This window comes from Heloderma suspectum, chromosome 5, assembly GCF_057233095.1.
Source record: "Heloderma suspectum isolate Gila_16-S chromosome 5, 16-S_ref, whole genome shotgun sequence".
NCBI lineage: Eukaryota > Metazoa > Chordata > Lepidosauria > Squamata > Helodermatidae > Heloderma > Heloderma suspectum.
The window spans coordinates 170,908,542-170,922,150 of record NC_139462.1 but is presented as its reverse complement, the minus strand read 5'-3'; the positions used below and the strand labels follow the sequence as shown (position 1 = coordinate 170,922,150).

At 38.8% G+C, this 13,609-nt stretch overlaps 1 protein-coding gene across 6 annotated transcripts in view; it reads left to right on the top strand.

The window, feature by feature from the left end:
- RARB (retinoic acid receptor beta) overlaps positions 1–13,609 on the top strand; it is a 453,999-nt gene that overhangs the window by 305,013 nt on the left and 135,377 nt on the right. Inside the window, exon 1 of one of the 6 annotated variants that reach the window (XM_084858320.1) lies at positions 7,768–8,481. The exons of the other annotated variants lie outside the window; for them this stretch is intronic. Coding sequence (XP_084714446.1) covers positions 8,325–8,481 — 157 coding nt within the window. The 5' untranslated portion in view covers positions 7,768–8,324. Of the gene's footprint in view, positions 1–7,767; positions 8,482–13,609 lie in introns of those variants that run through there. 6 annotated transcript variants of the gene reach the window in all.

The window sequence follows — 13,609 nt, the reverse complement described above, 5'->3', positions numbered from 1 at the left end:
AGGCTCTTAAAAAACTTCAATTGGCATCAAGGGAGGCTTTTAAAAAAAGCCTAATTGCAGTATGAACAGGGAAGCTGATGCACTACAAACCGAAGGTTCTCCATCCCTGTTATAGGCAGTCACCAGCACTACACAGCGGCCAGTGTAATTTAATAATGGGCAAGATCTGATCCATATATTGTCATGTAGGTAGCTCAGAACGTAATACAAAATGTGGTTTCTGGTACTCTATCTCTGAGGGAGTACTGTAAGGTCTGCAGTCTCCTGTCCTTTGCATAGGGTGACCAGCACAAGTCTACTTTATTTGCAGAATATGATTCATGAGTCTGAGTGGTCTAGCTGGTAATTGCTGAACAAAAACCGTAGACACGGACACAGAATGTGAACTTTGGCTGTACATTGTTATTTTATGATTATGGGTTTCAAAACTACTATGTCACCTAGACAAATACATGTAGTAATACCAAAGGAAATAGATTTTTGACTTTGACTTTTGCTTTTATTACATTTATGGCTAAGAATATGTTTATTGTGTAGTTTTTTGCCATTGAAGATTGAAAGAAAACAGCTCATGTAGGTGGCATGAAATAAGAACTTCCTTTTCATGTCAACTGCTGGAAGAATTTCAGTGCATTCCCTACCATTAGCATCTTTCAAGAACTATGGATAAGAGTATAAAATATTCACACATCATTACATTTAAATTAACTGAGGAATTAATTCCTGCTTCAGTGTATATTTCTGCTCATTATAATGAATAGTAAGCTGTATTTTTAAAATAACTATTGGTTTCATGTGAAATATTTTCCTGTCTTACCCAGTGTGTAAGTATCTTTTTAATACATATAAATATTAATATATATAAAAATCAGCCAAATATAATTTTCCAAGCTAATGTAAGCTAATTAACTTACTACAAAAATGAGAAGAAAGAGTAAGAATGGACATCTAGATTATCTAAAGAATTAATGTTAGTTAATTACACATGGGCTCAGTAATAACCAAGTATTAACACAGGCATAATTCATTACGAAACATGGTGAACTACCCAGCTAATTTAGATATATTATGTAAAAGGCTATCTTACTCAATTCAGAGACAATTTAACATGAATTACTAAAAGTATATTCAGACATTACAAAAATCTGAATAAATTTTAAAATACCCCATGTACTCCTTTACAGAAGCAAAATACAAAATAAGCATACCAATATTTATTTTTGACATTATTTTATCTACTTGTATTATGAGTTCTCCCTCCCCTGCCCCCTTATTTTCCATTGGTCCCAGAAAATCAAAGAAACTTGTCTGCACAGAATCTGAAAGTCAAATTCTAGTACATCTGGAGAAAGATCTGTGAGCATACACAGTTTCTGTTTAGAGTTTCAAGGCACTTCACTCATTTTGTTTTTTTAAGTGTACACCTAAGATGTTTTATGCCTAAAACATTAGAAAATGTAAGATGTAAAGCTACAAATAGATGCATCCTGCAGGCACACTTTCCAGAAAAACAGAAATGGCTGTGGCTTCTTGTTGAATATGGACTTAGCAGAAAATTCTGGCTTGCTGCTGTGAGAGCCAATGTGGTATAGTGGTTAAAGTGTTGGACTGGGGAGATCCAGGTTCAAATCCCTAATCACCCATGAAGGTCACTGGGTGACCTTGGAGCAGTCACTTTCTCTCAGCCTAACCTAACTTCAGGGTTATTGTGAGGATAAAATGGGGTAGCAGGGATGGGGGAGAGAAGAACCATGTATATGGCCTTGAGCATCTTGGAGGAAAAGGCGGGATGGATGGACAAACTGATAAATAAATAATCATTGTCAGAAATTGGTTTTGACAACAGTGTGATAAGTTTTCCAGTATTGCATGTTCCCCCTTGTGGTCTCTGTACAAGCATCACACTTAAGGGTACCACTTCTGTACAGAACGACATAAAGAGTTTTCAAATGTGGGGGCTGGGACTCCCCTTAGAGGGCCATCTCTTCTCTAAGTGCATGCCTCATGGAAGGGAGGGGGGATGAGCACTTAACCACTTGGTTCTCTTTCAACTACCGCCTGAGCCAGCTTTACAGAGGTGCTCTTTTCTTTCTGAGATCTTGGGAGCTTTCCTCAAAACCTTTTTTCACCTTCTAAATTGGTACGGTTACAGTGCAATCCAGTATATGTCTACTCAAAGTCCCATTGAGTTCAGTGGGACTAACTCCCAGGCGAGTATGCCTAGGATTGCAGCCTTAGTTAGGTTATATAGTGCCACACCTTTTCTCCCTGAGTGAATGTAGGCAGTTCCGCCTGGTCGTGATGCAATGTGGTTTTCCCCTGCAGCCTGCATTCCTAGTGCTTTCTCTGCTTCCCCAAACCAACAGTGTTGTAGCCTGAATAGACACTGTCTCCAGCTTACTCAAGGGTTGCTTCACATATTACATTGCTCACTTCCTACATGGATGCGTAGTTATCGTATTGTTCTAGTGGGTGGCATGTGTTAAGTGCTCAGATCAAGATAGGCAGACAAAGACATGGCTACCTTGTTTATTTGGGATGCCCTGCTCATCTGACTAATGAATCATAGTGGGATGGTAGCAGTGATACATCCCCCTAGTCCAGAGTGGCAAGTTGTGGCCCTCAAGATGCTTGGGCCTACAACTCCCATCAGCCCTAAGCAGCATAGCCAAAACATCTGGAGCATAGTTGTAGGCCAAAACATCTGGAGGACCAAAAGTTGCGTGCCCCTGCTATGGTCCAATGTGCCTGCATCTAAGCCGTGTGATGGGGGGGAGCTGCTTCACCTCTTCCTCACCCTGTGTGCTTGAATCTACCATCCTGAGGCCAAAAGAGGTTCATTTTCCCATTCCACCTTTGCAAGGCAGTACACTGTGCTATTAATTCTTCTGGCAGTCAATTTTCCACCTGTTGTTAAGGTCATAGAAGCAGGATTTGTCTCCTAACAATGTGCAATAACAACAGTGAGTGATCCCCAAGTGATGGTGACTTACTGTCGAATGCTGTGTGGTGCCACTATTATAGAAAAGTGTCTGATACAGGAGAGTATCTCATGCCTTTTCTTCTGCTTGGGACAATACTTGGATATGGTAGGTACTGTTCACTTTTCAATTAAGTGCTACTGCAGCTTCAGTATGGGGTCAGATGCCTTTCACAGCCTATTTGAAAAGCCATTACATTTGGTCATATTGTGCATGGATGTTTACAGGAAAGGTCTTCTACCCACTCACCCCAAATAAATATTAAAAGCAAATTATAAAAATAATAGGGGGAAACTATTTCTCTTTAGTCATAACAACAGAAGAATTGCCTTGATGGGTCAGATCATCCATCCTTTTCAGCATACTCTTATTGACTACAAGAATATGAAACATCCTTGTATTGAATCAGGACATTGGTCCATCTAGAGCAGTATTGTCTGTACCAGGGGTGAGCAGAAGGTAGATCTCCTGATGTTTTGTACTTTTAATTCCCAAAAGTCCCTGCCAGCAAGGCCAACAGGCAGGAATGCCTCGAGTTGTAGCCCAAAACATCTAGAGATCTACCTTCTGTCCACCATTGGTATACACAGTGGATCTTCAGGGTCCCAGACAGGAGTCTTTCCCAACCCTGGGTTGTATCTAATTAGTTTAAGTCCCATTCATTTCAGTAGGTCTTCTCTAAGTAGGACTAAAATTGGTTACAACCTCCTGTCTGGACATGTTGGGGATTGAACCTGAGACCATCTACAGGCTAAGCAGGTGCTCTACCACTGAGCTATTGGACATCCCTGCATTCAGAGGAGATTATAGTCATCTGGAATGTTAGAGACAGAGCATGAACAGAATAAATAGTCTGCTATTGTTTGTATCTAGCTCTTGCTTCTCGTGTATTGCCTCTGGACACATAGGTTCCGTTTCATTAACTGATTGGAAAACAATTACATTTATTATTATTTATTTATTATACTCCTTTATATATTTTAAGTATATAAATCCTTCCAAGGTGGCATACGAGTAAAATCAATTTAAAGAAATCTAAAAAAAAAGGTATTTAGATTTTTTCCCTCCTTTCAGATTGTTCTCTGTCCTTCCAGATTACATCTGGCTTTTCTTTTTCTTTTTGTAGTTGTTAAAGATGTTTGTTTTCAATTTAGATATATCAATTTCAAAAGAACTTTTTTTAGATGTTCTTTGAATCTTCTCCTATTCAAGTTTTGTTAACCCCAGTCAGAAAGTAGTGTCATTGAGCTTTTAATGAATCACAGGCCTCTTGTGTGATGGAATAGGGGACCATGTGTTCTTGTGAGAATACTCAACTCTTAGAGCTGTGATAGCCACTGTGCAGGAAAAGCTTGCTTTCATCTTAATGTAGAGGACAGCAGTGCCTGGCTTTGGCTGATTCAAATTACCATCCAAAGACCAGCATAACAACTCACAAAAATTCTCAAAAAGTCAAATCGTATCAACATTACATTCTTTATGTGATAAGCTTTTGATTTGATTTAATTTAATTAATGCTCACTTGTGGGGGAGGGGGTGTCACTTTTTTGTCACAAATTTTGCAAATCAGGATCCCAGGACACTAACAACATTGGGTTGTATCCAATGGTTTCACTCACCTAGCACGAAGCTTCTTCATTTTCATTTCATTTATTTCATTTCTGTACCACCAACCAGCCAAAGCTCTCTTCTCTCTTCTTCCACTTGCAGAAACCCTGTCATCATCCTTGCACAAGTATAAAATCCAGTACTCTGATTCCACTTGCACAAGCTAATACACAATGCATCATACGAGGCTTTGCACAAACTCTTCTGCAAATTTGGCATTCCAAAACTGTTTATGACTTCATTCGGTTAGGTGTTACTTGCATTAATTGTGGTAGTTCTGCCAATGGTTGTGCAACCATTAGCAGAACAACACAAACCGTTGTAATTTTTCTGCCAGCATAATGTTGAGTATAACCCATAAGGATTATGTAAAACTGGGTTGATTTAGTGAGATAGTATTTAAAGGACTTCCAGAAGGACAGATTCCATCCTGTAAAGGGTCCCTATGCCTTTACTTGCTTCATAGCAGAGTGTGGTCAGCAGGTACACCTTCTCCATCACCATAACATAAGAGCTATTAAAAGCGATCCCTAGCCAAGGTGAATTCCCAAAATCCTAATTCATATGGATTATCCTGCCTCACACTCTGTGATGTACACTTGTTGTATATGTCTACAAATGCTTTGCTATTGTCAGATTTTGGAGAGAGTGGGGAAAACAGAAGGAAGTGTTTTGCACCTGGCACTAGATAGAAACCTTTGGTAGTGACTTCTTTGTATTTCTATAATGCTGCAATTTACAATCTGCTACATTAACTCTGGGAAGAACAACTGGAATGGAAGGTAGACCTGAACTGACTGGATGAGTAGATGGAGTCATAAAATGAGTGGCTTTTGCATGGTGAATGATTTGGGGCAAGGTAGGGGAGTTATTTCATACATGTATATCCTGACCTTTCTCCAAGGGAGTTCTAAGCAGCACACATGGGTTTACCCCCATTTGTAATACCACAACAGCTGTCTGCGGTTAGTTAGGCTAAAGGATTGCCTAGCCCAAGGTCAGGCAATGGGTTTCATGTCTGAGCAGGGATTTCATCCCAGGTCTTGCTAGTCCACATTTGATCCCCTGCCTACTGAAACCATTCTGACATTTGAAAAATCTCAATGTGCAAAGCAGGTGGTGATATTCATCAATCATATCAGTCATGGGTATGTCCACATTTGTATTTTATTGCAAGATACAGCAAAGAAATTGCCTTTGAGTAAGCACCTGATTCAGGCTGGTTGGTGGTATAGAAATAGTCAATGGTTATGACTATTGAGAAGTTGTATCCCTTTTCCTTGTGGGGAGATACACTGCTGCAGGGAAAGGACACACTATTCCTTGTGATATCCAAGTTTCTGGCAGCATCATTCTGGGCAGACCTGGATATCAGTCCTTGAAATGCTGTTCTCGATGCAGTTCTTTCTTAGCTATTGCAGGGAGGAATGATTTTCGACTGGTGTCACTTCTACCATAGCACTTTTATCGGGGAAGAGTTGCAAAACTTCAGCATTCTCTCCTATGCTATCACAAAAGTCAGAGCAGCTTCATCCTATTTTGAGTGGGCCAACCTCTACCCTCTGCACACCCTCTATTAGTACTGCAAATGTCTATTTTATGTTTTACTATCTTTATCTAGCCACTCCATAACACAAGTTATTTGGGCAGCTCACAAAAACACACACATTAAAATATAGTGGATTACATCCAGACTTAGTCAAGGTTAGAGTAGACCCATTGAAATCAACAGGACAAGTAAGGCAGGACTAACTTAAGTCCCATTGATTTCAGTAGATCTGCTCTAGGCATGACTAAGTCTGGATCCAATCCTGTGTGTGTGTGTGATATAGGCAGTATCCAGAGGTCATTCTGCAAACTCAAATAGTGCTAGCGGAGCTCCCCCAAATCTTTCCATTCTGGAAGAAGTTACACATTATGGTTTTGCAACCTCTTGCGCAACTGTAACTTTAGTTGGAGTCTCCTCTTGCACATAATTCAGAACCTAGTTTCTACTAGCGCAGTGTCATTTGTGCCAGAGCAATGATAGAGTTGGATAATGCGCATGCGCTCTCACGTTCTCTCCAGTATGCACCAAACACAACTAAACAGAATGAAGCATTGTGTTTTCATGTGTTTGGTGCACTTATTAATTGCAAGCAATTAAGAAATTGAGCTTTACAGTGAATTGCTAGCAGGTGCAGTGTGCACAGCCTGAGTTCACAGACCAACAACTTTGTGTGAATTGATAAAAGCAGGATGGACTGTTCCTTTAAAACATTATCAAAAGAAGTAAAGCTACAGTTGCCATTAGAAATCTGTGCTTTTGCCACCATCCATATATTTGCACTATCACCATTACTTACTCAGTGGTCTTTTCATAGCAAACATAGAGGGTTCCTGCTAAGTGCTCTGGGTTGGTTTGTTTTTCATAATGGCACTGAATTGCTAAGCATCTGTCTGCATGGAAGGCTCTTTCACACACAATGTTTTTCATACACCGAGATTTAAAAAATCACATCAGGGGGATAAAGTGTATACTTACCAACTTTATGTGTGAAAATTGCACAAAATGTCTACTTTGCTATACACTGCAGTTTTCAAATGTAAAATAGTCATGGACATGTATATAGGGAAACTTGAGGGATGAATTAGGAAGCACATCTAACTCGCATGTTAGGCATGAGGGAATTCCAGTGCTTGGTGAATGCTGGTCATGTGAGCTTTAATTCTAGTCTGGAAATCATTTTTTCATTCATTGTACCAGGCAAGAAAATTACTGTTTGCAATAGGGAGAACGCTAGCATGTCACATTTTTTGTTTTCCCTGGACAGTGTAGTTGTGAAGCTGGTGCATGCCTATGCAGGGTATTGAGTGTGTATGATAGTTTTCCCTAGAACAGGCAGGGAATCTTTGTAGGAAAGAAGATTTGGGGGGTGGGGGGAGAGAGAGATTTCAAGGACTTTAAGCACTGTCCATTAAGGGAGGAAAAAAGCTTGCTGCTTAAAATCCTCAGGCAACCGCTATTTCTATTTTATATGCTTTTAGATTCCTCTTTTAGTATTTGTTTTCCTTTCTAAAGGCGTGCAATTCTAGGGACGGCAGCTAGTGCTTTCCTGCTTCCGTGCCTGCCTGTATTATTTTGCAAGGCTGCTGGGAGTTTTTAAGCTGTGTGAGAATCCTGGGAGTTGGTGATGTCAGACTGGTTGGGTCATTTGAAGGTTAGCAGCCTGGGAAGGGTTCATAGAAAGTTCACTCGCATATATTAAGCAATTCAATCTTTCATTCTGTGTGACACAAGTAGTAGGAAGTGAGCTGTTCGAAGGCAGAAGGATCTATTCACTGGCGAAGGGGGATCCAGAGCTCCTAGCAGAGCCTGTTTTATCAGCAAAACTTCGACGCCAGACGGGATACAAAAAAGATCATATATTCAGGGCGAGCCTAAAAGGCAAGAAGGCTCCTTACAGATTTGGGGAATAGGCGAAGGAGAACTGAAACTTGGAATGCTGTTTGTTTCCCCCCTGTTCTGCTGGATTGGCTGAACAGCCTGGAAAATGGTAAATGATCATTTGGATCAATTACAGGCTTTTAGCTGTGTTGTCTGTCATAATTCATGATTCTGGTCTGGGAAAAAGACCAACAGCCTACGTGCCAAAAAGGGGGCAGAGTTTGATGGAGTTGGATGTACTTTTATATGCCATTTTCCACCACACCTAGAGGAAGGCACTTTTGCAGGCATACTGTAGAGGGGGAATCATGTTTGACTGTATGGATGTTCTAGCAGTAAGCCCTGGTCAAATGCTGGATTTCTACACTGCAAGTCCGTCTTCCTGCATGCTCCAGGAGAAGGCTCTGAAAGCATGCTTCAGTGGATTGGCACAAACAGAGTGGCAACACCGGCACACTGCTCAATGTAGGTCCCTCTACTATTTTCTTTCACTTTCCCCCCTTGTTTTTATTTATTTGCATGCCAAAAAGCACTACCAAAATAAGTAACAGCACAGATGAAAGAGGCATACTTTTCAGAATACAGTTTTATTCAGATATATGTGTGTGTGTGTGTGCATGCATGTATGTTTTGCAAAACTTAGAAAAACACCACCAACCTAGGTGCATTGCACTTTTCCACTTGCAGTATTATTCCTGTAATCTCATTTGCCCTGTATATATAGCTCTTCAGTTGCAGCAGCAGCAGTAGTAGTAGTAGTAATTGTTGTTGTTAAAATGTTCATTCAGCGTAGGGGGGAGGGGTGAATTTTCCGTATCTGTATGTATGCCTTGCTTTTCCAGTGTCCTTTTTCGAATGTTTACATTTTTCCTCAGGTGCATTTTAGTATCTAAACCACCTGTTAAAAGTGGTGGTGTGTTGCATGGTGGCTTCAGCCTTTGTAGGGCAGGTAAAATTTAAAATTGTAGGCTACCATAACTGTTTCTCTTTTTGTGGAAAAAAAAGAAGCAACAATATTTCTTTGCGCTGACCTTGGTGCCACCTTTCTTTTCTTTTTTTTACTTTGTTGCTCTAAGAAGTGCCAGTTTTTGCTAGAAAACTAACTGTGAACACCCCTTGAGTTTCACCATCAATTATCTCAGTACTTTCTGGATCAGATAGGAGCCTGAAATTTACAGGGAAGGAAACGGCTTTTTTGCTGGTGCCGATTTTTTAAAAGTGCAATTTTGTTGTAAGATCTTGACATAGTGCTGGAATAGGTGGCAAACAGTGGCATGCTTTAACAGTGCAGTTTCAAGACTGAGGAACAGGAAGAAGTAGCAAAGTTCTAGCACCACATTCTCTGCGTTAAAAAACCTTGAAGGATGCTTCATTGGTCTGACACTGATTTAGATAAATGACGGCTATCTATCAAATTGTTTTAACATACTCTTTGACATTTCAATGGAGCATTAACTCTAGAAGTATGCTTGATATCATTGTGATCCCTAGGTATCTCAGTTGCTCTAAAATACATGAAGTTCTTTCTTCAGAATACTTAATCCACAAGGGAAGAGAAAGAAATGTGCAATTTCCTCATATGTGCGATGCAAGTGTGATGGTAGCTAATGCTGTAGTCAAAAATATTTCTATTACAGTTACGCCCTCATTAGTAATTGGACAAGCTCACAGAACTTGGAGGAGCTAGTCTTTGACTGAATCCAAACATTTAACATTTTTGCCTCTTTAAAAAAGTTGTGACAAAGTTAAAAAACAAAAATCAATAGACAATTGTTAAAATAGTCCAGATATTTTCTAAGTATTTCCATGCTTCAAAGGGTTCAAAGACTGTATTAATTCAGTATAGTTAACTTGAGAAAGAATTTTATTGAAGTCTAGCAGCATGTCTTTGAAACTTAAGTTCTGTCATAGGATGTATTCTTTAACAGTGTACCTTAGTTATAGTAATAAATACATTCTTTAAAGCTCAAATTGTTGCCTGGACTAGTAAGGTTTGTTTTTATTTTTTTACAATATCAAAATTCTAGAAAAAAATAGTTTTGAGAGTTTACTGCTGATAATAAATTTGAATACAGAGCATTACAAGTAATTCACAGTCCATTGACATTAACTGGAACCAATTAAAAAAAAAATGTTGACTTTGCTCCTGAGCAAGTTAAACATAGGGTCAGTCTTATCAATGTGCAGCAAGTGTTAAATATGTCATTTGCCTGGGGCTGGCGATAAGAAAGGAGGGTTGATTATAGTGGAAGGGAAGATAATCAAAGGAAATATTGACTAGAATAAATATACAGCAAAGTGTTTTCAGGAGTCCACTTTCACGATTTTGTAATGACTACAGCTAAACCATAATGTTGGTAAAGTTAAAAAACAGTCTGAAATAGATTTTCCTTTGTCTAAACAAACTATGTCAGTGGTATGTGTAATAAAGAAGTATTTACAGGCTGTAACTTGCAAGGAGAGTTTTAAAGGTCTTTTCTTTCTCTAAACCTGTTACATATAATTCTAAAGGTATGTATTCTACAGTGTAGGGATGATAAGGCATAACTCCACTGGCAAGTATTTCCTTATTTTCCATGTGTAGTGGAAAACATAACCGTTTAGTCTACGGTTATGACTAAAGCACTGAGATGAGAGCCACTTCCTTAGATATGAAAACGGGTCAGTTGAGCTGATTTTAACTTGGCTGTACAAGTGACCTATCTGAAATAGTTGATTTATACCTTGGTTGTAATGCTTCCTCTACTGAGATGAAAAAGTTTTAAATGGTAGGAAGTTGGTAAGAGAATAACAGCTACCTCAATTACATTTATTTTTTTAAAAAAAACACAGAACACCCCATAAATAGCATCAATACTTTTCTCAAGATGCAGAACATCTCAGTCTCTAAAATGTTATATCTAGAGTAATTCATATCCTTAACTATACCCCCGTAATTCTTTGTGTTTAAAATTTTAGAAAACAATTCTAAAATCATCTGGCTTTTTTTCCCCATAGCTCACAGTATGTGGCTTCAAACTGTGCTAGAGGATGAATCTCAGACCAAAGAAAACAGTGGCCTTAAAGAAACAGATCAGAACTGTGATTGATTGCAGTTTGAAGTATTACCAATAAGCTCTCCTCTTAACTCTTAAGAAATCAGGGTCAGTCCACCAAAATCAAATGAATAAATAGATTTGAAGTAAAGAATAAATTCTAACTTTAGGATGATGTAAAGCATTTATTTTATCTTAAAGTCAAATATAAATTTCTGTTTCACTGGTACTTAAACAGTGACATGAAAGTGTGAAGGGGTTAAATGCAACTTCTGCCAAAAAAATAAAAATGACAGTATTATTAGGATAGAAGCATAAATTTATTGCAGTCTGATCAGAAATGAGGCAGAACATCAGTGACTGACTTTTGATGATCCTGTAAAGAAAGGTTTAGTTATGCTGATAATAAAAGTTTTCAACAGCATTACATATTTTTTAAATAGTGTACTGATAGTGTACTGTACCTTGTTGTTTTCAATGAAAATAAAGAGCATGATCCAGCCAGTGTTAAGCTTTTTAAGGAGTGTTGTTGAGAGAGCAAAATACATGTTTAAATAACAATCCTATGCATGTCTGCTCAGAAGTAAGTCCTACTAGGTTAAATAGAACTTACTTCCAAGTTTTAGCCTTAATCTGTCTCCCCACTGGAATGAATGGGACTTAATAGTGCTTCATTTACACAAAGTTTTTGAGTGAGATTTTATGTTAAGCAAAGATGATAGGCTGCAGACCTATATAAAACCATTGTGAACAAAATCTACAATCATAAAATTCATTGCTAAACTACTGGTTGGTTGTAATGTTTAGGACTGTATGAATTCTGTGCTATGCGGATTGGGAAAAAAAGCCCAGAAACATCTGTCCTAACATACAACTCAGTGCTTTATTATCTTTCATATCTCCAGTCAGAATATAAAAACAAACACATTGAAGTGTATGACTTGAAATCTACATTCCTAGGTATTGAATTGCAGCAGGTGTTGCTGGCGAGCTCTGCATTTCAGCCACAGAAGGCAGGGTTTATTTTTATACACCTTTTCTTTATTTAAAGTTTCTTTAAAAAAATCCCCATGCAGTGATTAATAGGAAGATTTTATTTACTGTAAATTTGTTTTAAGGACATTTGATCACCTATTGTGTAATCCGGATCCAAAGTAATTTAATACACTTTTGAAAAGCGATGAAATCTGAGACTCCTGGATTTTCCTCTGTGTTACAGAATAACTTGTTTGTTTTCCTTTGCACTAAACTAGATTTCTTTCCTATTTAAAACATGCCTTTTCCCTAAGAAAACTGAAATTCATATTTCTCAACTTCAAGTTTGATATGGCAGCCCCAACTCATTGTTCATTTGTAAACTGTGACAAAGAACACACCTGTTGCATAGAGAAAAATATACAAGGCGCTTCTGAATTTTAGCATAGTAGTTTCTGGCAGGTAGCATAAAAGGCAAGTTAATAAGGTGAGGGAAAGGAGAGCCCATTTTAGATGGTGAGATAAATCATCCTTACATGATCCAACCAAAACAATGTCTGTTTCCCAAACTGTTCATACATTGGTTGTCTCCAGAGCACATTCTCAGTTTGCACCGCTCTCTGCTGAAAGTATCCGCTTACTCTAATAATGAACTGTACCCGTCTTAAAATGTAACTACTGTCTTTCTTATGTTTCCCGTGTCGCTATTTTTCGCAGCTGGCAAATTGAATTCATGTTAACAGCAGTGTGTTTGATCCCATGGTAAAATGTTTGGTACCTAGAATCACTTAGAATTGCCGCTTTGTATTAGAATAAGATGCCATCCTTTGCTGTTCTGCTACAAAGCTTAGTGCAAAAACGTATAACCTGTGGCCCTCAGATGTTGAAGTACAATTCCCATAATCCCTGACCATTCTCCATTCTGGCTGGGTCTAGTGGGTGGTGAAGGCCACCTGTTCTCCTCCCCTGGCTTAGCATAAAAGCAGAAATTGCTGGCTCGCAGAGTGATATTGGGTGACAATTGAATTGGCCTGAGGGGTTATTGGTTTAAAGTATGGTATTTCTCTGCCCCTCCATGATAAACCTGAAAATTGGAAGCACTGAAAATATGCATACAAATGCCTAGGTTTCAAAGAGGATTTCAAGCCCCAGTAGACGTTATTGGAAAGGCAAAGCTTAAAGAAAGGGGGCTAAGATCCTCCTAGTAATACAAGATAGTAATCCTACTATCTGAGTTACATGGCCTTGGGAACGCAAATAGCAGAGAATGGTATGGTTCCACTGTGAAGAATGAGGTTTCACCTTCCCTCTTTTTGTGTGTGCATTTGTGGGGCTCAGCTTTCTGAGTAAGGTTAGTCATTTATGAAGATCACTAGGGATGTACAGACATCAGAGAGTCTGTACTTAAATTGGCGCAGCAGGCCATGTAGCTGTTATAGAGTGTAATCCTACAATCTGAGTTTTATTCTTGCTGCTGTAGCTCCCTGTCATCACAAGAAGAGAAGTCTTAACACAACACCGATTTCCTATCTCGATAAATGCATACTGTCAGTACAGCACAAATGATGCAAGTTAAAGGGTAT